The sequence below is a fragment of the Hypanus sabinus genome, unplaced genomic scaffold (genome assembly GCF_030144855.1).
Source record: "Hypanus sabinus isolate sHypSab1 unplaced genomic scaffold, sHypSab1.hap1 scaffold_62, whole genome shotgun sequence".
Lineage (NCBI taxonomy): Eukaryota > Metazoa > Chordata > Chondrichthyes > Myliobatiformes > Dasyatidae > Hypanus > Hypanus sabinus.
This window is the reverse complement of record NW_026781476.1, coordinates 1,614,747-1,639,908: the sequence shown is the minus strand read 5'-3', so window position 1 is coordinate 1,639,908 and position 25,162 is coordinate 1,614,747. Positions and strand designations below refer to the sequence as shown.

The window sequence follows — 25,162 nt, the reverse complement described above, 5'->3', positions numbered from 1 at the left end:
TCCAGGTTTCCACGGTTTTACTCATACACATTGTGGATCATGCTAACTATCTGCCCTGTTCTGCTATCAGTTGTCTGTGCTTTCTCTGGGCTCCTGGAATCCGAGGTTCACTGCTCTTCATGAAGCGTAAATTCCTGCCATAGGTGATGCTGCTGCCGTTTTCCTTCAATAGATATGGGCCTGCGATGGTTTCGCAGTCTTGTCACAATTGATAACGACTGAATGTCCGGGTGGAATCAGCCTTGCCATTGGGACTAGTTATGCCTTAGTTGTAGCCTTTCATAAAGTGGCTTGACCAATGGATGGCAGGGTGGGTAGGCCACTGCTAATTTAACTTTGAATACAATTCTCTGGTTAAAATAGAAGCAAAAGGCCAAGGTCCTTGAGTAGACTTCTCTTTGTTTCTCCTATTGTAGTCATACATAGACCAGGTTGAAATACCATGAAAATCAGATGCTTTCAGTAGCTATGCGAACACGTTACCTTCCCTGCACAGCCATATATTCAGTTACTAATCAATGGTCAATAATACACCATCCTCCATAGTATCAGTAACCAGTGAACTCAACCTGAATGGTGAACGAGCTGGGACATTACTCTTCAGAGCAATGGTGGTGGGGGGGGGGGGGGCGGGAGCGGTGATTTGATAGAGGTGTATAAGCTGCTAAGAGGCATCGATAGAATGGAGAACAAACAACATTTTCCCAGGGCAGAAATTACTAATATGAGGGGGCATAATGTTACGGTGATTAGAGAAAAGTAAAGGGGTTTGTCAGAAGTAGTATTTTTTTAACAAAAAGAAAATGGTGGTTGTATGGAATGCACAGCCTGGATAGTGATAAGGGTAGATGCGTCAGTGTGATTTAAGAGGCTTTTAGATAGACACATGGATGAAAGAAAAATGGACAGCTATTTGAGAGAGTAGGGATCAATTGATCTTGGAGCAGATTAAAAGGTCGGTGCAACATCATGGACCAAAATGTCTGCATTGTTCTATTTTGCGCTATGTCTGGTCCAGCTCAGTTTAAGCCCCGAGAGGAGTGATGAGAGCTGTGAATCGAGGTGGAATAAAGCCTTTGCAATCATATATTTTTAAGGCCCAGAATAAAACTATGCGATTTTCAGTTTAATGACAGTGATGGTATCTTATAGGTAGATTCGTTTTTCTGCTGGGATGGAATGCTTCCGGTTAATTAAACATTCAGCAGCTTGTAGGGATCTGCCTATTCCTTACCTCACCACCATTTTAAGGTCAATATTATAAAGCATTAGTGAAATCCATTACAGTTTAAACTTCCCATTCTTCTCAAGCATCATGTAGATGTAAAGCTTTCTTTGAATTAATCCATATTTTTCTCTATTTCAGGTGAAAGATGAGTAGACATCGGCGATTCCATGAGAAAGTAGTGCTGGGTGTTCTGATTACACTGGGATTGTTCTTCATGTTCTGGGATAATGTCCGACGTCGAGAGACTGATGTTGTTGCAGAAACTGTTCATCGCAATGACCTGCCCAAGGTTGTTACTGCTGATGCAACTGAATCAGTGCTCAAGCCAAAGTGCCACGCGAACAAGACATTGCTGCACCTGTCCTCATTTCATCAAGAGAAAGAGCACATTAAAAACTTCTTGATGTATAAACACTGTCGAGAATTTGACATGATTCAAAATGTCCCAGACCAATGTGGTGGTCGAGAAGGATCTCAGAATGTCTTCCTGCTCCTGGTGATCAAATCTCACCCTTTCAACCATGATCGGCGGGAAATGATAAGGAAGACCTGGGGCAGAGAACGCGAATTCAATGGGGTCCTAATTAAGAGAGTCTTTATTTCTGGTGTTTCTTCTGACCAAAATGAAAGTAGGAAATTGAATCAGCTGTTAGCCATGGAAAACAGAGAACACAGAGATATCCTACAATGGGATTTCTTGGATACCTTTTTCAACCTTACCCTCAAACAATACAAGTCGCTGCAGTGGGTCAGTGAATTTTGCCCCAGTGCTAAATTCATCTTCAATGGAGATGATGATGTATTTGCCAACACCGATAACATGGTTGATTACTTGCTAGGCATGAAGGTTCACCAACACCTGTTTGTGGGCCATCTGGTTTATGGGTTTGGCCCCAAACGTCAGAAGTCGAGCAAGTATTATGTGCCAGAAATAGTGACCACCATCAAGTCGTACCCACCATACATTAGTGGAGCGGGCATACTTATGTCTGTGTATACAGCTCATATCATTTACCACATAGTCCAAGACCTTGAACTATACCACATTGATGATGTATTTTTGGGGATGTGTCTGGCCAAGGCTGGACTCGCGCCACACTCCCATAGCGGATTCCGGACAGCTGGAGTCAGGGTTCCTTCAACCCTTGATGAATCGTTCAACCCTTGCTATTACCGTGAGTTGCTGCTAGTGCACCGTTTTCGGCCTTTCGAACTGCTACTGATGTGGGATGTGGTGCATGATGCCAATCTGAAGTGTGCTCGTGCTCCCCAGGAGTCTGCACAAGTTTTCCTCTTTTACCTCTGACCTGCCTACACTCTCCACAGTCTCCTCCTGTTCTTCACTTATCTTAGAGCATCTTTACTCCGCTTCTAACTTTGAAGTCCATTGTTAAATTCTTTTCTGTCTACATTGTGACTCGCCATAACCCTATCTGATCCTAAACCTTAAGTATCTACCTTTCCTCCTCTTGATGAGCTGTTGCATATTTCTTGTCAGCAAGGGTTACTTTACGCTATCATCCTTTGCCTCAATGAGACAAGCCTATATTGAACCCATGTAAGTATTTTCTGATCAATCTGCACATATCTGTTGTGCATTTCCGTCAGTACATTATTTCCTTATTTACCATTTCATGTTCTGGCCAGTTGGCATCACACATCGCAGATGTCCAGTTCAATACATCTCATGCTCCCTGGTCATATTCCCATGTACGGTAAATGAAGAAGAGTTCTGCCCTGTCGTTCTGAAATAGTGACATGCGGAGAGATCTGTCACCTGATCCGTTCCCCTTTCTAATATTAGACCCGGTACGGACTGGTCGCTAGATTGTCTTTCTTTTTTATCCTTCCAGCACACAACTGAGAGTTTATGCAAGACCGCAAGGGCAGGAATGGCTGCTGGTCTTTCCCGGGTTCATATATGTTTCAAAATGGAATCCGATAAAAGACAGTAAAGGGAGTCCCATTGAAACACGGGGAGAGTATGAAGGCACGCAGAATCCGAAAGGGAAGGAACCGTGGAGTGACTGTCTATTGATAGACTGGGAGTAGATCTCAGAGCAGAAAGGGAGCAATCACTAGTTTGTGAGCATTCAGTACAGACCACAGACTCGCACCCCATCACCAAGAATTAAATATATATAAATAAACTAAAATAAAATATATATGTGTGTGTGTGTGTGTTTGTGTCTGTGTGTGTGTGTGTGTGTGTGTGTGTGTGTGTGTGTGTGTGTGTGTGTGTGTGTGTGTGTGTGTGTGTGTGTGTGTGTGTGTGGTGTATACATACACATAGATACAGAAACCGCGCGGAGATGCGGAGATATATATGTTGGACAGGTGCCATATTAACAAGCTGTTGTCACAGGCAGCTTAAATTTCAATAAATTTCATCGGCACTTACCCGCGTTAAAGAGTTTAGATATGACTGAATTTCGCAGTTGCGTCCAGAAATGAGTCCTAGCACAATTATCGGACAGGCGGAATGGGAAGCAATCCCTCCTGGATCCTGCACCAGAAAAGGAGAAGGATCAGGTAATAGATCTCTTCGCAGGTCAACTATTCGAAATGTCCGATAACTACACCGGGATAGATGTAGACTGTATTTAATTGGTGCTATTGGGTAACAACTTGGGAGCCGAATTCGGGAGACGGTTTGCTCCTTGAACTGCACAACAGGTGATTCTTTATCGACTTGCATTGGAGTTGAGTAAAGACTTGTCTCACTGAGGCGAAGTAAGGACGGTAGTGTAAAGTAAACCTGGTTGACAACGATATTGAATACCTCGTCAAGAAGAAGAAAGAAAGATATTTGTGGGTCAGGAAGAAACGATCAGGCACGGCTATAGAATGTCACAATGTAGCCTGGACGGAAACGAACAATGAACTTAGAAAGGGACATGAGGCGTCCTTGGAAAGTCGCATTAAGGTAGGAGAAGAACAGGAGAGTGACGAGACAGAGGGTTGTAGAGCTGAGAGATAAAATGGTAAGCATTCGTCTGAAGTGCATGTAAATAGTGAAGGTCCTTAATGATACTTTACTTATATAGTCAACAGTGAGCGGGACCTTGATTAATGCGGATTAAGCGTAACAAAACACAGATATACCGACGGTAACAATTATGCGCTGGAAACTTATCAAACATTAAAATAATCATTCGCCTTTGCTAGAAGGGAGATACGTTGTTGAAAGCGGGCGAAGATATTGCTGCGAATTGGGGCATGATACTTGTGGTCTCACTATCTACAGAAGTAGTACCGGAGGATTGGAGGGTGGCAAATGATTTTTTCTTTGTTCCAAGAATTCCGTGAGGATTGTCCTGAGATTTACAGGCCAGTGAGTCTTCCATCAGTTGTTGGCAAGCTATTCGAGAGGATTTTGAAGGAGGGAATCTATGAGTGTCTCAAGAAACGTATTCTGATTGGGGATAGGCAGCGTGGTTTTGTAATGGATGGTAATCATTTATGCCCATGACTGATTTCTTTGAAATTGAAAAAAAATACCGCTTAAGTCCGAAGTCGATGTGGGATGTATTAACTTTGTAAGGTGTTTGACCGGGCTCGGCATGGTCGGCACGTTCCGAAACTTAGATGGCTTTCCATCTAGGGAAACCTGGTTTCGTGGACTCAGAATTAGCAAATTGGAAGATTAGATAGTAATTGGAGGGAATTCTGCCTGGAGGACAGGGACCAGCGATGTTCCACAGGAAGGTATAAAGGTTAGTACAGTTTACCAGTTTATCTCGACTCTGCTGTTACAGTGCTCAGAGAGGCAGACTGTAATCTGTCCGTCCTGCAGCACTTGGATAATTCACTGATGTCAGCAAAATGGTGAATTTCAGGATGGGACCGCACGTTATACTGTATAATCTGTACGCCCGTTACATAGAACAGGGCGGATGCTACATTAACATCGTAACAACCTTTTCCAATGGAGGCCCCAAAGTCGACATTTAGCAGCATCTGGTGGTGCTATCCAAGTATATCGGATGAGGCAGTATAACGTGCAGTTGCATTCTGAGATTCAGCGTTTATCTAAGTGCTGCAGGATGGTCAAATTAAAGTCTGACCAGGCAAGTGAACAAGCTTTCCAAAAATCCCAAAATCAAATTCCTAATTCGGTACAAATGCATTTATCCTAATACCAATTTCCCTTTGAATAGTGGGTTTATCATACATGGATACCTTTTTACCAGGATTCTACCTGGCCGGTGGGAAATCGGCGACTCACTCTGAAATCAATAACTAGGTAGACAAGTAAAAGAACACAATATAAATACACACGTACATGCAAAACAAAGTGCAAACATGCGCTTTTCTACGTTCAAAACCGTTGTAGATAACTGGCGCATACAGAATAAACAGTTAAATACAAGGATGTAATCCCTTATCAAACATTCCTAGAACCAGAGGAAAGAAAGATCGGGGTGTTTGCGGCCCACATACACTAACACTTCATATAATTTCGGGAAGACCCACTCTCTGAAATTCAACTCAGTACCTGGAAATGCATTTCACTCAAAGAACCAGACTTTTCCAGACAGTCATATCCTGTGATAAAACAGAGGATTAATTCATACTTCCTGTTAATACAAACCTAACAAAGACACGACTGCTTTCCGATCATTTACGACCGAATTACCTCTCCTTGTTTTTCTAGTGAACCCGCAAACTTCCTGTCCTCGTGCAATATTTTACAATCTCGATGCATTCACATTATAAGCGTTTGCAGAACACGTCGTACCATTAAGTGTTGAACAGTTAACAACTAAGCAATAATTAGAATCTTTCAAACATTTAAGAAATCCTTTCCAGTTTCAAGCATATGGACGTTGGAGGCTATGTATCGTCTCAAGTTGATATTCAACAATTTAAAACATGCAGTCATCGATTCACCGAATCCCCAGCGACTTCCACGTCTTCTGACCTCTAAGTTCCGCTCAAACATACGATGTAATTTAAATGAAAGTTTTGTTTTATAGAATCATGGTTAGCAATCCCCATAACCACCGCTGAATGAATATATATATTTAACAGGGTACTGGTCTCGGCCCGAAACGTCGACAGCGTTTCTCCCTAAAGATGCTGCAAGGCCTGTCGCGTTCCTCCAGCATTTTGTGTGTGTTACTGGGAACATTTGCCTACCAAATCCGGTCCGGAACTATCGCCTTTATCACCTAATTAAAGGTATATTACTTTAGTGTGTGTCGTCCCTCATATACTCACGCCTGCACTTACTTCTTCAAACGCGATAACTTTGTACTGAGTACCCATGCTGAGTACTCCATACTCCATATTGAGTCACCACTCCGTGGGTGTAATGACAGACCGATGAAACATTACCATAGATTTTCTATGTTGTCAGTACTGCGACACACTAAAGTTCCGAACGAAATTTATCTGACTTCTGGCTCTGAAATGTCTCGATGTCATGTTGATTCATGGCGCTTGGACCACCATTCATGGATCTGACGTAACTATGGTCAGGTGCTTGGCGCTTGTCTGATTAGCACGTCTAGCGGTATCCTCTGTTAATACCTAGAAGTGACTTAATGGATTATTTAATTCTTCACTTGCTCACCTATCCATGTGTGGAGAATGTAAATCTGAGAGTTTACAAGGCAGCGAGGTGTTCTGGCATAAAAGCTTCCAGGTGAGGCAGAAAGGATGCAGTGCATGCTATATTCCGCTTTCAGATTCCTGCCTCTGTCTCCTTCCTTTGCGACTTTCTCACTGGTCGCATGTGGGGAAGGGGTTGGAAGAAGGTAACATAGTCCTGTTTGAGTACTGGCAGGAGATGTTTGGAAGTGGGCTGCCTATCCTAGTCATAACCATGAGGAATTGCACCACTCCTGATTTAAATCAGTATACATTGCACTCAATCCTTCAACATCGCTACAAGCTGATTTGCCTCTTATCACTCATTCTTCTTTCACAAACCATCAGAAATTGATTCAAATGCATTATTTCTCGCTCCTCGCACCCGCCCTCCTCGCAAATATGTTGCCCTCTCCTTACGGTGTCAGTTTCTCTTCAAGAAGAGTCTCCACATCATGGAAAGCATTATTGTTTCTTGTAATCGGTCCCGCTGTACTTCAGTTTGCTGCCGCCATTCTACCCAATTCTCAATTAAGCATCCTTTCTCTCTGGTTTCGTTTACCCTCCTTGCTTCACATTGTCCCATGAGTAATCATCCAAATCTTTATCACAGCTTCGTTGTTTTCCTTCATTCACCATGACCAGCGAAGTCTCCACTCTGAGACTTTGCGTTACCTTCTTCTCAATTACAATACAAAACAGGCAAGTTCTGAGATTGATGTTACAGGTACAGGGGACTTTTATTTCCCAAATATTGAGTGACAGAACCATGTGGCTAATGGATTACAGGGCAGTGAGTTCATTGTGTTATTGAATTGCTGTTTTTCTGACGCGGTATGTTAATGCACCGATAAGAGGGGAGGTCTGTCTAGATTTGAAATTCGAGAACAATTCAGGATAGTATTTTGAGTGCAGAAGTTGATAAAACTTTCCAATCTCTCGAAACTTTCGCCTCAGAGGAGAATTCCAGGGTTATATGTCAGAGTGGTCTGTCAAGTGTATTTAAAATTTTAGAGGAATATTCAATATTGAATGAGAATGGAGAGAGCTGAGCAAGACAGTTCACTGGTCAATTTGGTTAAAACTGGTTTAAGCGACAATCAGACACTGAACATACTGAGGCCAATCGACCTGTCGTAGAAAGTGCTTTTAGCAAGAGGAGCAATAGAGGCAAATAGACGGCGAGAAAGAATGTATCGTAGAGACACCAATTAATAATTTTCGCCGGTATTCATATTCGAAAAGGGGTTTGCAGTGGCGGATTCAAAATGGCAAGGGAAAATTCTGCTGCGACTCTACAGAACGTAGCCGATATCCTAATGGGCTTAAATGAAAACAACTCTGCGTGGCTGAGTGAGGCTTGTGGAGAGGAAGAGGAGAGAATACTTGGTCCAAGGTTATGGCATTTTGGGGAACAATTCTGAGATGCCAGATGATAACTGGGTTGTAGAATAGGACCCAGTACTGAACAAGAACAGAAAACTGTGGCTCAGAGAGACACGAATATCAGCTAACGATAGGCAGCCATTTTTTTTTTTTTTGCTGGAAAGGCTGTGGTCTAAATTAGTTTGCCCGACATGTGTTATTATGAAGAACTCCGTGACCGGGTGGGAAATGTGTATTTTTCCCTCAGACGGAGAGTGGTCACAGATCGGAAACAAGTTGCACGGCTGTAGAGGCAGAGCTAAGATGCCACTAAACGACTCCTTTGCACGCATCTTCGGAAACAGCTCTATTACCACCTGTCATGTTTTCATTTTTCCTTTTCAGGGTTCTTTCGAAGACCTAGACCTGGAGTTACACGCTGACTTGGGTTCTTTGCGGGAATGGGACTGGAGTATCGGAACTGTCCGGTATCCGATATGCCCAGGGTTCGGCCTGAGAGTCTCGGCCGCACTTGGAAGCCTGAGATCTCGGGGCTCTGGAGATGGCCGGGTCGAGGGTCGGCGTCACGGCAGGAGACCCGTGTGTCATCGGTGAGGCCGGAAACACTTTTCCTGTGGGCCAGAAGACCCGAGAGCTTTACTGCCTTCGGGCACGGATTTCGGTTGCTGTTATGTCTCCCACTCGCCGTGAAAATGGGGGACTCCTCCCTCTCCCTTATTAGGGGGAGAGAGACCCTGTGGTTTATCGAATGCCGGATGTAACGTGAAGTCTTTGGGGTCACTGCAAGTCTGTGTCTTTGCTGTTGCCGACCTCACGTTTATGCTCGGTGGTGGTGTTGACGCATTTTGCCGGGATTGTTGCTCGCTGCCGCACTCGGGGAGAGGGGAGCTGGGGAGGGGGGACTTGGAGTTCTCACGTTTAATCGTCATTCACTCTTTGGGGCACTTCTCTGTTTTCGTTGTTTTCAGTGTTCTGTGTAATGTGTCCCGGCCCTACGTACTGTATCCAAGGAGGGGTCCCGGCTCTTGTTTTCCATGTTTGTGTCTGTCGCTCGACCCAGGCTCTGTGTTCCTGTCTCTTCCTCGACCCAGGTTCTGCGTTCCTGTCTCTTCCTCGACCCAGGCTCTGCGTTCCTGTCTCTTCCTCGACCCAGGCTCTGCGTTCCTGTCTCTTCCTCGACCCAAGTTCTGCGATCCTGTCTCTTCCTCGACCCAGGCTCTGCGTTCCTGTCTCTCACACAACCCATGCTCTGCGTTCCTGTCTCTCACACAACCCATGCTCTGCGTTCCTGTCTCTTCCTCGACCAAGTCAAGGATCCGGGGTCTCGTCCACTCCCAGTCACGTTCAAGATCCTTCTCCTGTCCAAGCCACGGCTTTGTGTTCTCGTCTTGTCATGTGCCTCGCCCAGACCAGGAGTAACTTTCCCAGCCCGGTACTGGGGTTCTCTCATCCTGTGCTGGGGTTCCCTTGTCCTGTCCATGAGTTTCTCGTCCAGTCCGGTTGCCTCTCCTCGTCCTGTAGCCTCGTTATGTCCTCGCCTGTTTCTGGAGTCCGACCCCGAGTCAAGACCCAGGTTATGGGTCCTTGTCCAGCCTCTGGCTCGGAGTCCACGCCCAGGCTCCTAGTTCCCAGTTCCATATCCTGGTTCTGCTATCATCGTTATTCCTAGCCCAAAGTAGCAGAGTGTGTAGAAAGTGACACCCCGTTAACACTAACCCACAGGATTGAGTCAAGGGTGCAATTGTGCCAATTTTCAGCATGGAGATGACAGGGCGGTGAAAGATCAATTAGACCATGGATCTTTATGCGAAATACTGGCCGTTATTTAGGATTATATGGTACCGGGGCAGGGAGGAGTCATGGGCATCATCGGAGTAACAACGAAAGATGATTCAGCCGGAATAATAAACAAAACAGCAGTGTGTTCCCTATCGTTGTGAGGTGTCCAGTTGGAAGATGAGATGCTGTTCTCCTCATTTATGTTATGACTACGATGGCAGTGGAGAAGGCCCAGACAGAGGAAAGAAGTCCAAATATAAGTGGATTAAGCTTTAAATTGTGATGAGCTCAGGATCAAGCATGCTCGCAGTCCGAGCAAATCCAGGTTGTGTTTTATTTTCCAATGTAGTGGAGACATCATTGTGAACCCTGAAAGTGCAGTATGCCCGGTCGGCAGGGCACAGCCCTAACAAGCTAATTAAGGTCTGAGACCGTGGTCAAAGTTATTTCAGAGCTCAAATCTCTTGCGCTGTCCAAACTTTTGAATGGTACTCCTTTCCAATCTTTCACCCTAAATTGTACAAAAGAAAAATAATATAATTAACTTGCTTAAAATGTTGGAAAAAAAGTTTCATCTTTACCTTTGTGACTTCTGGAGATCATTTCAACTTCTCTTCACTTAAATATTCACAGTAACATAAATTTTGACCAGTGGTGCCCCAGACTTTTGCAAGCCACTGTATGCCGTTAATAATAGTTTAGCTTCTGTGTGAAACACCCCCTGGTCCTCCGCTTCTAGGAGAGAATGACGGATTCTCCGCCGATATCGGAAATGTTCCACGTTCGGCAATTTCCTGGTGAAACACTTGTGCAGCGGCTCCACAGCAATCACGTCCAACACTCACGGGGAGCAGAAAATCAGGCTACTATTATATATTATTGTATCATGACTTTTCCCGTCCGTGAGGGCATCTGTTCAGAACGTATTGGATGCCCCATTGTAAATCTGCTTCCATACCTTTATTGATGTTTGGACTTCCATTTCTTTCTTCGTGTCCACATCAGCTCTCCCGAGAACCCCGTCACTCTTTGTGAATATCCCAGCCATACTCACTCACCCATGGAAGGTAACCTCGTACCTCAGTATTGACCCCTGTCTGCCCTTCGCTGACTAGCTGACAAAATGACTAATTTAATTCAACAACCGACGACCCATTGAGTGAAGGGCTTTTCTCAGGAGCCATTCTGTTCAGACCATTATATACATAAACGAGGCGGCATATTAGGAAACTTAAAACAGAATAAACAATGTAGTGCTGTGTTTACAATGGAAGTGAACGCCATTGTCTACAAGACTATCAACAACGCTAGCAATTTAGCGCATCTGCCAAACAATTGTTGTTACAAATGTAATGAATGCAGATGCTATGTCGGTTTAAACATATTCACAAATTCGAGGGTCATGTGTACGGCGGTTGAATTACTTTTTTCATACCGCTGCGAGCATTGGTGGCCGCTGGTTTACTACACGAAAGACTGCATTTATATCAATTGTATTGACATATAAAACGCTGGGTGTATCTCCGCAGGTCAGGCAGCATCTATGGAAATGAACAAACAAACAACGTTTCGGGCCAAGGCCCTTCATCAGGGGGTAGAAAGGAAGGAGGAAGATGGCAGAATAAGAACCTCGGGGAGAGGGAAGGATAAGCTAGAAGGGAATGGGTGTTGCCAGGTTGTCGAAATAACAGTCTGGGTGATGATAGGTGAACAAGGCAAAGGGCTGCATAAGAAGGAAGCTGATAGGAGAGGAGAGTGGATCCAAGGAAAAGGGGAGGAAGAGGGGCATCATGGGAAGGCGGTAGGCAGATCAGCCGGAGAGTTAAGAGAACGAACTGGGGAATAGAAAGAGGGGAAAATACAGGAACTCAACGGAAATCGATGTTCTTGCCATGAGATTGCAGGCTACCTGGACGGAATTCGAGGTGTAGCACACCCGGCCTGAGAGTAGCCTCATTGTGGCACAAGAGCAAGCCACAGGTAAACATATCGTGCCGTGAACGGGGATCGGAAAGAAAATTGTTTGCCACTGGGAAATCTCGCTTCTGTTGATGGAGGTGAGGTACGACCAAGTGTTAATTAATTTGAAGAAATGTCTTGACCAGAAAGGTCGACAGATTAATAATTTCCAAAGATGCCTTCTAAACTGTTTGGTTCCTCCATAATATCATGCGTATTGCAGTAAAATTGATTAAACGTTTACGTGCATAAAATATCTCCGTGAGCCTGAATGTGATATTAGTTTAAGGTTCTTCACTATGTTACAGGAACGTTCAAACATCTTATTCTTTATTTTATATTTCTATTGCAAGATCTATAACCGAGACAATTCCCAAAGTGAAACAGAGCGGCCCATTGACAGTATAACATTGGTCTATGGTGTCAAAGTCCATGGATCCTCGGAATGGACAAGATCAACAATAACAATCTTGAAACCGAGAGATGAGTCTGAGATTGTTTCACAACAACATTCACTGACTTCTCCAATCGTCATTTCTTCATCTTTGAGATTTTGCAATTTCGTGTCAAGCTATTAATAACTCATCACAACTGGGAGTTTACTTGAATGACATCATGATTATTTTAACCTCAGCTTTTCGAAAACACTTCAGCCTTGTGTGATATTACATAGTTCGTGTGATGGAGCGAGTATAAATGAATGAGCGTGGAGATTCGTCAGCTCAGAGTTTCTCCAGCGAGATCGCGGACAGCTAGAAGACAGGGTGAATCTCAGACAGCATGCTTGAAACCTTTTACCGTGTGAGGAAGATATGGTACTTGGTCACTGCCGTGATCGGTGTCCCTGGTAAGAACACAAGCAAATTAACATTTTAAGTTTTGTGTGCGCGGTCCGTGGACTCGTTCAGTGACCGACAGCGCTGTGATGTCGGATTGTCAGAGAGTGCGGTGGAGACATTGCGACCAATCTCTGTGTCCGTTCAGAAGTTCCCTTACTTTTTAATCGATGGCTTCTGCTCGTAGTAAACCGCAGCTGAAGCGGCCGTAGAGAGGAAGATCGGGTAGATGGATTCATTTTGTAGATTCATAGCAGGCAGTTGTGATTTATCAATGCAAAGTCGCTGTCAAGTAAACCCCGATAACACAGCGCGCTCGCCACCTTTACGGTTATTTGCTTTTATACCGTTTCATTAGAGCAACGTGCTTTAAATTCAAAATTCAAGGTATTGTGCTCTGATTAAAGAATTACCTGCAAATTTGAAGGGAACGCAGAAAGCGAATGGACTTTGAGATTCAGGGGAGAGAGGTCGATTACATTTGTAAGTCAGACTCCGAATACAAGTCAAGTAAGGGCCTGTGTGCGTGTTTTGTACCAGGGTTTATTACCACGCCCTGTTATCCGTGAAGAGAAGCAGGAGTTAAGAGCAAGCCCAACGGCGGCCGTTAGGGGTCAGATGGGGTAAGGTGCACGCGATACTCCGTTCTTGTACAATATGCTTTGAAACATTTAGAATAATGTTGAAGTAATTCGGAGCGGCCCCAAAAGAGACAGATCTTTTGGAGTACCGACACTGTCTTTGATGATATAAGTACGAGCGTGCAAAATAATTTACAGTTCAGCGGGTCAAGCATAAACCCCAAAAACGAAAATTGAAACTTTCTGATCGGATTCGTTGAGAGCGGGTGAAGGCACCCCGGCCAAGGGTAGTTACGGAATTTAAAAGAACCCATCCAAGCGGAGGTGGGGGGCGGGTGCTGTGTGCGGGTGATAAACGGGGCGTCAAGAAGGAGACGCAGGCATTGGAACGGTAGAAATGAATTTGCTTTGAACTTTGTAGAGGGACCGAGGTGGAGGGAGCGGAACTTCGCTGCACAGTGAGAGTACCAGGACATAGGTGACAGGAACGCGGTAATCAGCATCGCTGAGAAAGTTGCCGAGGTACCCAGGTTTTACACATCAGTCCAAAACCTGACGGGGGAAGATTTATATTTATTTCTCTCAAGCGCTCTCGGCGATCCGCTGATAACGCCTCCTTTCCAAACCCTGTTCCTTTTCCAGTATCGAGTACCTTCTCCGTTCACCCCGCTTGCATTCGTGAGAGGTATCTGAGATTCCCACATTATTCCTTTTAAACCCCCAGATATGAGTTTTCTGCACAGTTTGTTGGTTCTCAATTTCCAGCTTGTCTCTGCCATGAGACCCACTGATCGGTGAGACAGTAATTCACTCATTCTGTTTGCTGTTCCCCCAGTGAATTTAGTGGCGATTGTGATCCTGTCCAGGGGAAAGTGCGGCCTCTCCATCTGCACCACGCGCTACCTGGTGGCCATGGCAGCGGCGGATCTACTGACCATCATCTTTGATGTCATATTTTGGCGGATCAGTTATTATTACTTCCCCGGGACTTTCCTGGACATCACCCCCGTATGCAGTGTGATCTCTGCCCTAGCAGAGGCAGCCACTGACTGCTCTGTCTGGTTCACCGTCATGTTTACATTTGATCGGTTTGTCGCCATCTGTTGTCAGAAGCGGAAAGCAAAGTATTGCACCGGGAAAACTGCGGCTGTGGTTCTGACAACAACCGGCGTTCTGATCTGTGTTAAAAATGTGCCCATCTTCTTCATATATCATCAGGTGAAAGTGATTGACAATATACCCTGGGACTGTCTCATAACGGCGGGCTACTATACGGATCCCGGGTGGGTGGGATATGACTGGTTTGCCACAGTTCTAACGCCATTACTCCCGTTCGTGTTAATACTACTGTTTAACGCTCTGACAGTCAGACATATTTTAGTGACGAGTCGCGTCCGTAAGGGGCTGAGGGGTCAGAGCAAGGCGGAGAACTGCAGTGACCCGGAGATGGAGAGCAGGAGGAGGTCTGTGATCTTACTTCTCTCCATCTCCGGAAGCTTCATCATCCTGTGGTCGGTATTCGTTGCCGAATTCCTTTATTACACCATCGCCGGATTGGATCAGAATAATTACAACGATTCGGAATACATATTTCAACACACTGGAATCATGCTGGTGATATTAAGTTGCTGCACAAACACGTTAATTTATGGAGTATCTCAGTCCAAATTCAGAGAGCAGTTCCTCAGCGCAGCGAAATATCCGCTCAAGTCAATTATTCAACTGATTAATGAACAGACTATCTAAGATCTTCTCAGAGGCCGTCGCAGTGTTTTCAGCTTGTTACTATGGAACTGAAGGTCACCGTAAACACAATCTCCCACAGCCTGGTACTTAACCCAGTTTCTGTATTTTACACTCCGGGTTCCTAAGAGCCGCAAACACTAGTTTCACTCCTGAATCTTCCAGTCCTTTCTTCCCAAATCTAAACACAAACAGACAAATTGAAGAACAAAGTGATTCAAACCGTTCGTCGGAGGGAATTTCTCTCACTCGGATAGTTCAAGATGTTAAACACTTCAGTAACTCAATAATAGGAGTTCCCATCACTGTCAATGTCCCTCACTGTCCAGGACCAGGTTATTCACCGAATGCAGCAATTTAGTCGGCAAATGTGATTTTGTAAACTCCTCATGTTCTGTCTCATTCCCCGATGGTTACCAAAGTGTTCCTGATGTGAAAGGTTCAAAGGGGCAGGCCCACGGTGAGGAAGATTTATGAATGTGGAACGGTCGATGGGATGAGGTGGAAAAGACTCCATCTGAGGAAAAGATAGGGGAAGATAGAACAAGAACTTGGGATGGGAATGCTGACAAGATATTCCACATGAGGAAGGGAGATGGGGAAGAGAGATCCCAGCGGAGGAAGGGAGATGGGGAAGAGAGATCCCGCAGGAGAAAAGAGATGAGGAAGAGATATCCCAAAGCAAGAAGGGGGATGGGGAAGAGAGATCCCAAAGGAGGAAGGGGGAAATGGAAGAGAGACCACAGAGGAGCAAGGGGATGGGGAAAAGAGATCCCGCAGGAAGAAGCGGGATGGGGAAGAACGGTCCCACAGCAGTGTACCGATGGCAAAAGATAATCCAACAGACGAGATGACGCAGAAACAGATTTTCGGGAGGGGTGGGTGTGACCTAAGGCCCACAATCGGGAGAGGAGATGCGCCCATGGGTTCTGGGTATCTGGGAGTGAGCAAAGTCACACAGGTGGGCTGATGGTGATAGTCACACACGGGGAAGGGCAGGGAGGACAATCTCACAATGGTATTTCTTTCCTTCTCACTGGGACAGTCTGCTGACGGTCTCTTGTCCCTCACCGGAAGGGGGTGTGAATCCCTGACCCACCTGCTGCAGTCAGTGACGGTCTGGGTGTCAGTAACAGTGAGAAGGAACATTGTCAATGGACGTGTCACACAGTGAGTAACACGGCCATTCCTGTGATTTACTACCATTAAACCAATGGTCATTGTTCACTGATCTGATGAAGTCTCCAACATCCCTTCTCAAAGAACCACAGAACCCTCTCGCCTTGGGGATTTACTGACCAATCCCCTGGGCATTTGTCACAATTCTTCTTAATCTGATTTACTACAGTTTTACCGAAATTCCTTTACATTGAAGCAACACAATGGAACGGTTTCACAGTTCAAAGGAAGAGGCAAATCAAGTTACCTCAACTCCTGGCACTTGTGCAGCCCGGGTCCCAGCCGCTGGATTCCTTCACACTGAATCAGGCAGTTTCCCAGGTCGAGGTGTTATATTGTATCACAGAGTCCGATGACATGAGACAGGACCGCGCAGTCAATCGGGGTCAGTGTGATTCCACTGAATGGAAGTGTTTCCACAGATCCCAGTGCGGGCTGAGCCAGTCCACGATTCTGAGACTCAAACAGATAGTGCAATGTTTTCAGGAAGCTCCTTTTACCGGCTTCACTCTCTGTGTTTTCACTCTGGCGTTTAACCTCCTCCTTCACCCAGTCAATCACCCGGCAGGGTTAAAAAGAACTAGCAGAACCACCTGGAGTCTGAGTCTTCCGTTATAAACTCTATTTAATTAGTAACTACGTGAATAAAGTAATATAGAACGAGATAAAGTAAACAGGTTAGCAGATTATATATGTGCGTATACCTATCTATCTATATATATATATGAGTGAGTGAGTGTGTGTGTGTGTGTGTGTGTGTGTGTGTGTGTGTGTGTGTGTGTGTGTGTGTGTGTTGTGTGTGTGTTGTGTGTGTGTGTTGTGTGTGTGTGTGTGTGTGTGTTGTGTGAGTGTGTGTGTGTGTGTGTGTGTGTTGTGTGTGTGTGTGTGTGTGTGTGTGTTGTCTGTGTGTGTGTGTGTGTGTGTGCCCAAGCTTCCCCAGCTCAGGTGACTGGGTGATACAGTCTGACGGTTGGATGGTAAGTAATCAGTTCAGTTCTGGAATTTGGTTTCAGTAGAGCTGGAGAGAGAGAGAGAGAGTTGGTTTGTCTTCCAATGCCGATGCCGATCCTCCACGTCGTCCTCCTTGCTTCCGAAACTTATTTAAAGTCACCAGCTTGTGACCACAGAAAAGGGGATGCCATCTTCTGTGGTGGAGTTATCAACCCCAGACCGGGGTTAAACACACCGACCGTACTCACAGGTGCAGGTTCGGGGTCATGATAACGTTTGATCATATTTACGTGGACGAGCTGGGTAGCCTTTCACCGGTCAGGAGTCCTAATAACATAATTTATAGAATCAATTTTCTTAATTATTTCATATGGTCCACTAAATCTCGCTTGAAGGGGTTGGTAAGGATGGGGAACAGCATCAGTACCCGTTCTCCAGCACGATATCGCTGCTCCCTCGCTCTTCTGCCATACCCCTGTTTCATGTTTATCTGAGAGTGCTGTAAATTCTGTTTCACAAGGTCACAAGCCTTGCTAAGTCTGTCTCTCAATTCGGAATCGAAACTAAGCACACACCTACTCACATTCTGATCTGACCATTGCTCTCTGAGTAGGGTCAAAGGTGACACAATGTGATTAAATCTCAATTCGTTAACTATCCACTGGAATGTTTTCGAAGTATGTTACTCCAGATTGGATTTCTTTAGGTAGACATTCCAGTGTGTGAAATTTGATAAGTGCTTTTACCACAGTCTTGGCCTTGATGTTCCTGAGAGGTACCGCTTCATGGAACCTAGATATCGCACACATGATGGTTAACAAATACTCATAACCAGCGACAGTCCTTGGCAATGGGCCAACACAATCCACTATGATCCCAGAAAAAGTTTCACCAAAAGCAGGTATTGGTCTAAGTGGTGACGCTGGGATCACCTGATTAGGTTTTCCCGCAACCTGTCAGGTAAGGCAAGTCCTGCAAAAGTTCACAACATCCTTCCTTAAATTAGGCCAGTAAAAATCCTTCATAACCCTGTTTACTGTCTTTCTCACTCCGATGTGTCCACCTAAAGGCATACTATGAGCCATGTTTAAAATCTCAGCCCTGTAAACTTTCGGGACCACAACTTGATGTTCTATGATCCAATCCACACTTGCAGGCACAGTAGGTGATCTCCACTTCCTCAGTAACACTCTATCCTTCAAATATTATCCTGCTGACTCTCTCTGAGCCTCCTCTTCGGTGAGAGCTGTCTCCTTTAACGCAGCAATTTCAGAATCTCGACTTTGTTCCGTTATAAATTCATACCTGGACAAGGACAAACCTTTCCTACCCTCCTTACTCCCCACATCCTCATGCAACATGGAAGGCAGAAAAGTCTCTGACAAATTCTCATAAATTAAACCCCTGTCTATGCTAACTGCGTCAGCAGCTTTTTTAGACATGATTCGGGCTACTGCGCATGTGAGATTCACATCAGTATCTGTGCGTGGGTCGTCAGACACAAGCTCGCTTATTAGCTGTATTGTTGAATAAACTTCACCCTGGATAGGTGCCAACTTAATATTTACCAAACCCAGTACCATTACTAAGCTTACGAAGACCGTGTTTACGTTATAAAAATTCCCAAACAGCCCATCCATTCTGTTCTTTCGACTTTTAGCTCGACTCGTCTCCATAGTTACCCAGTCAGGTGGTCTGTCAAAACCAAAACAATCCTTTCTCTCCTCATTACAATCGTGAAAAACAACTCCATAACCTTGAAGGTGTTTACTTCTTCCTGCGGAAACAAAATTCAACAGAGATTCACATACTTTTACAGGCCAAGCAAGTCCTGCAAGCAGGGTCAAACGTCGCGAAACCGGTCTAAAACCTCCCAAAATTTTTATTCAAAAATCCAGAAACAGCCCCTTTCTCCATATTTCCAATAAGATGCACATCACCAAATTTCAGAACACCGTCCAACACAAATACGTGAGAATCCTCAATTTCCACTCGCACCTACTTTAACCCTTTATTCATTGAACCAAATCCATCTGTCTGACAAGACTGGATTCCTTCTCCACAGAGTCAGACAAAGTCAGACACCTCGGACGGGAGGCAGCCGGTATTGAAGAGGTCGATGAGCCGGAACTTGGAACACTGCCTTCGGGTTTGGACGCCTGTTATGTACCCCCGAACGGGTTAAAGAGCCAGCAGAAATGGGCACACACGGAGTCTGAGTCTGCCGTTATAAACTCTATTTTATTAGTAACTACGTGAATAAAGTAATATAAAACGAGATAAAGTAAACAGGATGGCAGAGTTTATGCACATATATAGGTGAGCAAATAAAGTTCCCAAGCTCAGGTGATTGGGTGATACAGTCTCACGGTGGGATGGTAAGTAATCAGTTCAGTTCTGGAATTTGGTTTGAGTAGAGTTGGAGAGAGAGAGTTAGAGTGTTGGTTTGTCTCCAATGCCGAATCCGATCCTCTACGCCGTCCTCCTGTTTCCGAAACTTATTTAAAAGTCAACTACTTCTGACCACAGAAAAGGGGATTCCATCTTCTGTGATGCAGTTATCAAACCCAGACCAGAGTTAAACACACCGATAGCTTTCCACTGGTTATCCCTCTGTCCACACTGTGAGCAAAAACCTCACCCTTGTCATGGGCACACAGAGTTCACCAGTGTCCTCCTTGCCTCAGGAGTCGTGTGTCTCCTGTGGTGTGTCTTGTGTGTCTCTGGTGTGTGTCTGATTAAAAAGTCAACGACCTTGTATATATCTGCAAGTGCTGAACACGAGCTGCCCATCATATAGCTCCGCCTTTCAGTTTCCAAGGCAACTCACAGACTTTCTGTCACCCTGCTGCTGAATTAGCACACAAACTGTTCTCGTTTAAAAGAACAGTCCACTTTAGAATAATCCTTCAGATCTCGTCACAGTCTAAACAGAGCTACAAGATCTGTGATATATTCGCATATTCTTAAGGAGGTTTTGTTGTCAGATTCTAAGCTGACGGCGAAAATTGCAAAGGTTTCATGGACGTACATGTATGTGTAAGTCACGTGAACCTATTCTCGCTCCCATTTTACCGCAGATCTGCCTTGTTTCCGAGGCTCCGCCCCCAGCTCTGATGACATAAATTCCAGTCCGGACTTTCCTTCAGTTCTGTGTTGAAGCGGGTCGGCGGCGGCGGCGGATCGTCTGTAGGATCCGGATTAGGAGACGACCATCACCCCCAGAGTCGGGAATCCGGGGGAGGGTTCACTGTCCGGGCGTGAAAACAAGTTCTCATCGGTGAGTACTGAGGCTGGTCCCGAGTGTGGACGTCTGATGTAAGGTAAAGCACCCAGTTAACTTCCCCGATCCGGCGGCCTCTCTGCGCTTGCTGGACAGAACCTGCCGGGGTCGGTCTGAGTTGTGGGACCTTCACAACATACCGACTGAGATGAGCCGCCGCTCAGCCCCTCTTGCCCTGGTCCTGGGAGCGAGATGGGGTGATGATACCGAGACCGCACTCATCCATTGAGGTTTATCCCGGGAACTTTACCTTCGTCACCCGGCCCCGCATCGGTCAAACCTTCACCTGGATCGATAGCCGGTGTCTACAATTGTTTTACATCATTCCAGGGCGCGGGAAGCGGCCCTTCCACCTGTTGTGTTCTTGCAGACAGAGAAGGTTAAACCGAGTAATCGCACCTTCGGGACACTGCTCCGTCTGTCTGAGTAGATCCACCTTTCACCCGTTCAGACAAGGCAGTGAGATCCAGATCTCTCACGGCCTCTCGTTCTGGGTGGCCATCGTTGTGTTTATTTTTGTTGAATCCATGCCACTGTTCCGACTTGCCGAAGCGCAGCCAATGTTTCCGGTCTTATAACACCAATAAATGCAAGATATAAGCCTTTTCCAATTATCTGGGCTTCTCAGAAGACTACCGTGTACATCGAGTTAGACTGTGAGATCAAGAGTCCAACTTATCACCGGGGAACATTCAATGTGCTTACAACAGCAGTCTGGACGGTTTCCTGGAGCCTGGTGCTATGTGTTTTCAATGTTATTTTAAATATCCGACCCTGCTGAGAAGAGAGAATATCGAGGGTTATGAGGATCTTTGATGCTGCTTGCAGTCACAGTCCAGGGAGGGGAGTTTGGTTTCTGTCATGTCCTCAGCTGTACCCACAGTTTCCTGCAGTTCCTTGCAGTCAGGGGTAGAGCGGTAGACTTATGAAGGCGTTTTGTATCCGGATGGGATTCTTTCTTTGGCGCTTTGATAAGGTTTGGGGAGGGGCAATGTGCCTAAGCCAAAGTCATTGTTGTTTGATCCAGGCTTGTCATTTTAGAATCTTTTTCTAACGTTTTATTCAGTGCCCGTGTCTTGCTGAATAACCACCAGTGACTGTCCTCGATCCCTCACCCACATGTCTCCATCTCCTCATTCACTCACATCTTGTGCAACCTCTCTCCAGCCCGTGTGTACACACCTCAATGATGTACAGTACATCAGTAAAGTTTCCTTTAATACTTGACATCATTGTGAGTTTTCCAGGAATCGTTTTCTTTTTGTTAGCTAGAACTAGTAGAGGTTTAGTTGAATGCAACACCTGGTGAGGTAAGAGTTACAAGCTGCGAGCCCAGGGTGTGACTGGAAATACTCCAGCATGTATAGAGCAGTAGTTGGTGATGGAGCCCAGGGTGTGACAGGAAATACTCCATCATGTATAGAGCAGTAGTTGGTGAAGGAGCTCAGGGTGTGGCAGGACATACTCCATCATGAATAGAGCAGTAGTTGGTGATGGAGCCCAGGGTGTGACAGGAAATACTCCAACATGAATAGAGCAGTAGTTGGTGAAGGAGCCCAGGGTGTGACAGGAAATACTCCATCATGTATAGAGCAGTAGTTGGTGAAGGAGCTCAGGGTGTGGCAGGACATACTCCATCATGAATAGAGCAGTAGTTGGTGATGGAGCCCAGGGTGTGACAGGAAATACTCCAACATGAATAGAGCAGTAGTTGGTGATGGAGCCCAGGGTGTGACAGGAAATACTCCATCATGTATAGAGCAGTAGTTGGTGAAGGAGCCCAGGGTGTGGCAGGACATACCCCAACATGAATAGAGCAGTAGTTGGTGAAGGAGCCCAGGGTGTGACAGGAAATACCCCAACATGAATAGAGCAGTAGTTGGTGATGGAGCCCAGGGTGTGACAGGAAATACTCCAACATGTATAGAGCAGTAGTTGGTGAAGGAGCCCAGGGTGTGACAGGAAATACTCCAGCATGTATAGAGCAGTAATTGGTGAAGGAGCCCAGGGTGTGACAGGAAATACTCCAGCATGTATAGAGCAGTAGTTGGTGAAGGAGCCCAGGGTGTGGCAGGACATACTCCATCATGTATAGAGCAGTAGTTGGTGAAGGAGCCCAGGATGTGGCAGGACATACTCCAACATGAATAGAGCAGTAGTTGGTGAAGGAGCCCAGGGTGTAGTTAGAACTACCAGAGGTTGAATTGAATGCAACACCTGGTAAGGTGGGAGTTACAAGCTACGAGCCCAGGGTGTGGCAGGAAAGATTCCAGCATTTGTAGAGCAGACGTTGGTAGGCAGGAGACAAGGAGTGGGAATAAAGCGAGCCATTACTGTTCGGCTGCCTGTGACTCGCGGGTTCCACAGAGGTCTGTGACGGGATCGATTCTTTTTACCTTGTATGTCAATGATTTAGATGATGAAATTGATGGTAGTTGCAATGATTGCAGAGGATATGAAGAGAGGTGAAGGGGCACATAATTTTTGGAGAAGGACTTAGGACAGTTTAGGATGAATCGCAAATGTGGCAAATGCAATAGAGTGTCGGGAATGGTTTCGTCACTTACATCGGTTGAAGAAAGGAAGTGGTTTACTTGCTATTAAATGGAGAGAAAATACAAACAACTGAGGTGCAAAGGGACTTGGGAGAGATTGCACAGGATTCCATAAAGGTTAATTTGCAGATTGGGTCAGTGGTGAGGATGGCAAATGCAATGTTAACATTCATTTCAAGAGGACTAGAATATAAAAGCAAGAATGTAATGTTGAAATTTCATAAAGCCCCGGTGAGGACTCACTTGGAATATTGTGAACAGTTCTGATCGGTTTATCTTTGATTGGATGTGCTCAAACAGGCGATGGTTTAAAGAATATTTACGAAAATTGTTCCAGGCTTCAGCGGCTTGTCAGATAAAAAGCGTCTGATGACTCTGGGTCAATTAATCACTGGAATTCAGAAGACTGAGCGGTGCCCTAATTGATCATATCAAATGGTGAAAAGTCTTGATAGAGCGGATGTGGAAAGGGTGCTTCCTCTGGTGGAAGAGTATAAGTCCAGAGGTCACAGCTTCAGTAAAGAGGGGCGCCTTTTTAGAATGGAGATGAAGCGGAATCTCTTTAATCAGAATGGTGAATCTGTGGATTTCCTTGCCGCAGGCAGCTGCGGAGGCCGTTTGTATGTAGACTTAAGGTGGAGGTATCGGGAGAAAGGCAGAAGTTTGGGGAAATGCAGAAGATTGGGTCCGAAGAAAAACGTCACGATAAAATGACGGAGCAGACTCAATGGCCCAAATGGCCCAATTCTCCTCCTATATCTATGCTCTTAGTGAAAGCAGCCATTACAGTTTTTAGTTTCACCGTTACAAAATGGCTGCAGCATTAACATTTGTCACAATTAAGCTCACAGCATGTGATGTTGTTTGTTATTTCTTTTTTAGGTTATTTTAGGTTCATTAGGGTTCTGACTTGGATGATCAGCCATGCTCATAGTGAATGGCGGTGCAAGGCTGTACCCAATCCAATTCCAATGTTCGGCGTTCAATGACGCTTTTCTGCACCCCGCTTTTGGAGGTCAAGGTTATTCAAGTTACTGTCAACTTTCTGTCGGATTTGATCAGTCTAGTCTAGTCAATCTCCTTGATCTCTCCCATTAACGAGGCGTTTTCACCCTCAGAACTGATGCTCACTGGATTTTCTTTCGTTTTGTTTTCGCACCATTCGCTGTAAACCGAGCGGATTGTGCATGAAAATCCAAGGAGATGATCAGTTTCCGTAATGCTCATGCTACCCTGTCTGGCACCAGATATCATTCCACGGTCAAGGTCAATTAGACCAAATTTATTCCAGATACGGATGTTTCGCCTGAACAACAACTGAACACCTTGAACATATCTGCATATTTTATCCTTTGAGTTGCTGCCCCGCGATTAACAGATTCCCATTAAAGAGCGGCTGTACAGTTGTACCTAATAACACGGCCATTTAGTGCATTTACCATTTAGACGGGCCCTCACCTATCCCGAATTTGAATATGGGTGAGATTTGGTGCTGATTTTTGTGATTTTCCTGTTTCCAACAACAGGTTGTCGCTGACCAGGCAGCTTGGGGTAATCTGGAGAGAGAAACTGTCACTGTTCCTTCTGAACTGCGCCGGTGTGCGGCTGCACTGTAATTAAAATGCTCATTGCGGAGCCTTTGTTGCAGTGCAGATGGATTAAAATGTAGCTGGACAAAAGGTTCATGAAATCTGAGAGTTTTTCTTTGTTGCACTATAATTTATTATATCCTTCCATTAAAGATAAAGACAAAAGTATATATTTTTTGTCAGTCCATTCTAAATATTCATAGCTGTGCTTTACAGAAACACACAATCTAAGATGTTGTGCTTTTTTCAGGCCGTGTGAAAACTTCCGACTCAGAGCGATGGTTGATCCACGCAGCGGCAAAAATACTAATTAGTGGGAACGCTGGAGATTGGACCATGATAGACTCAATGCATATTAATCACGATTGAATATGATACTTTACTGTGCTTCATTATGATACTTTATTTTGGTATCTTATTTTATATTATTAGCTAGCTTGCCTTCATATTTCACCTTTTCTCTGCTTATTCATTTTTAATTGCCTTCTTTTGATTATT

The 25,162-nt window shown here is 45.1% G+C and overlaps 1 protein-coding gene across 1 annotated transcript; it reads left to right on the top strand.

Moving 5' to 3' along the window:
* Positions 1-1,373: 1,373 nt before the first annotated feature.
* On the top strand, positions 1,374-2,534 carry LOC132389663 (N-acetyllactosaminide beta-1,3-N-acetylglucosaminyltransferase 3-like). The gene has a single exon (XM_059962200.1). It carries the CDS (start codon positions 1,374-1,376, stop codon positions 2,532-2,534), a length of 1,161 nt encoding a protein of 386 aa, XP_059818183.1.
* The last annotated feature ends 22,628 nt before the right edge of the window (positions 2,535-25,162 follow it).

Excerpts from the sequence above, each read along its gene's own strand:
- LOC132389663 (XM_059962200.1), top strand. The coding sequence starts at position 1,374 with ATGAGTAGACATCGGCGATTCCATGAGAAAGTAGTGCTGGGTGTTCTG.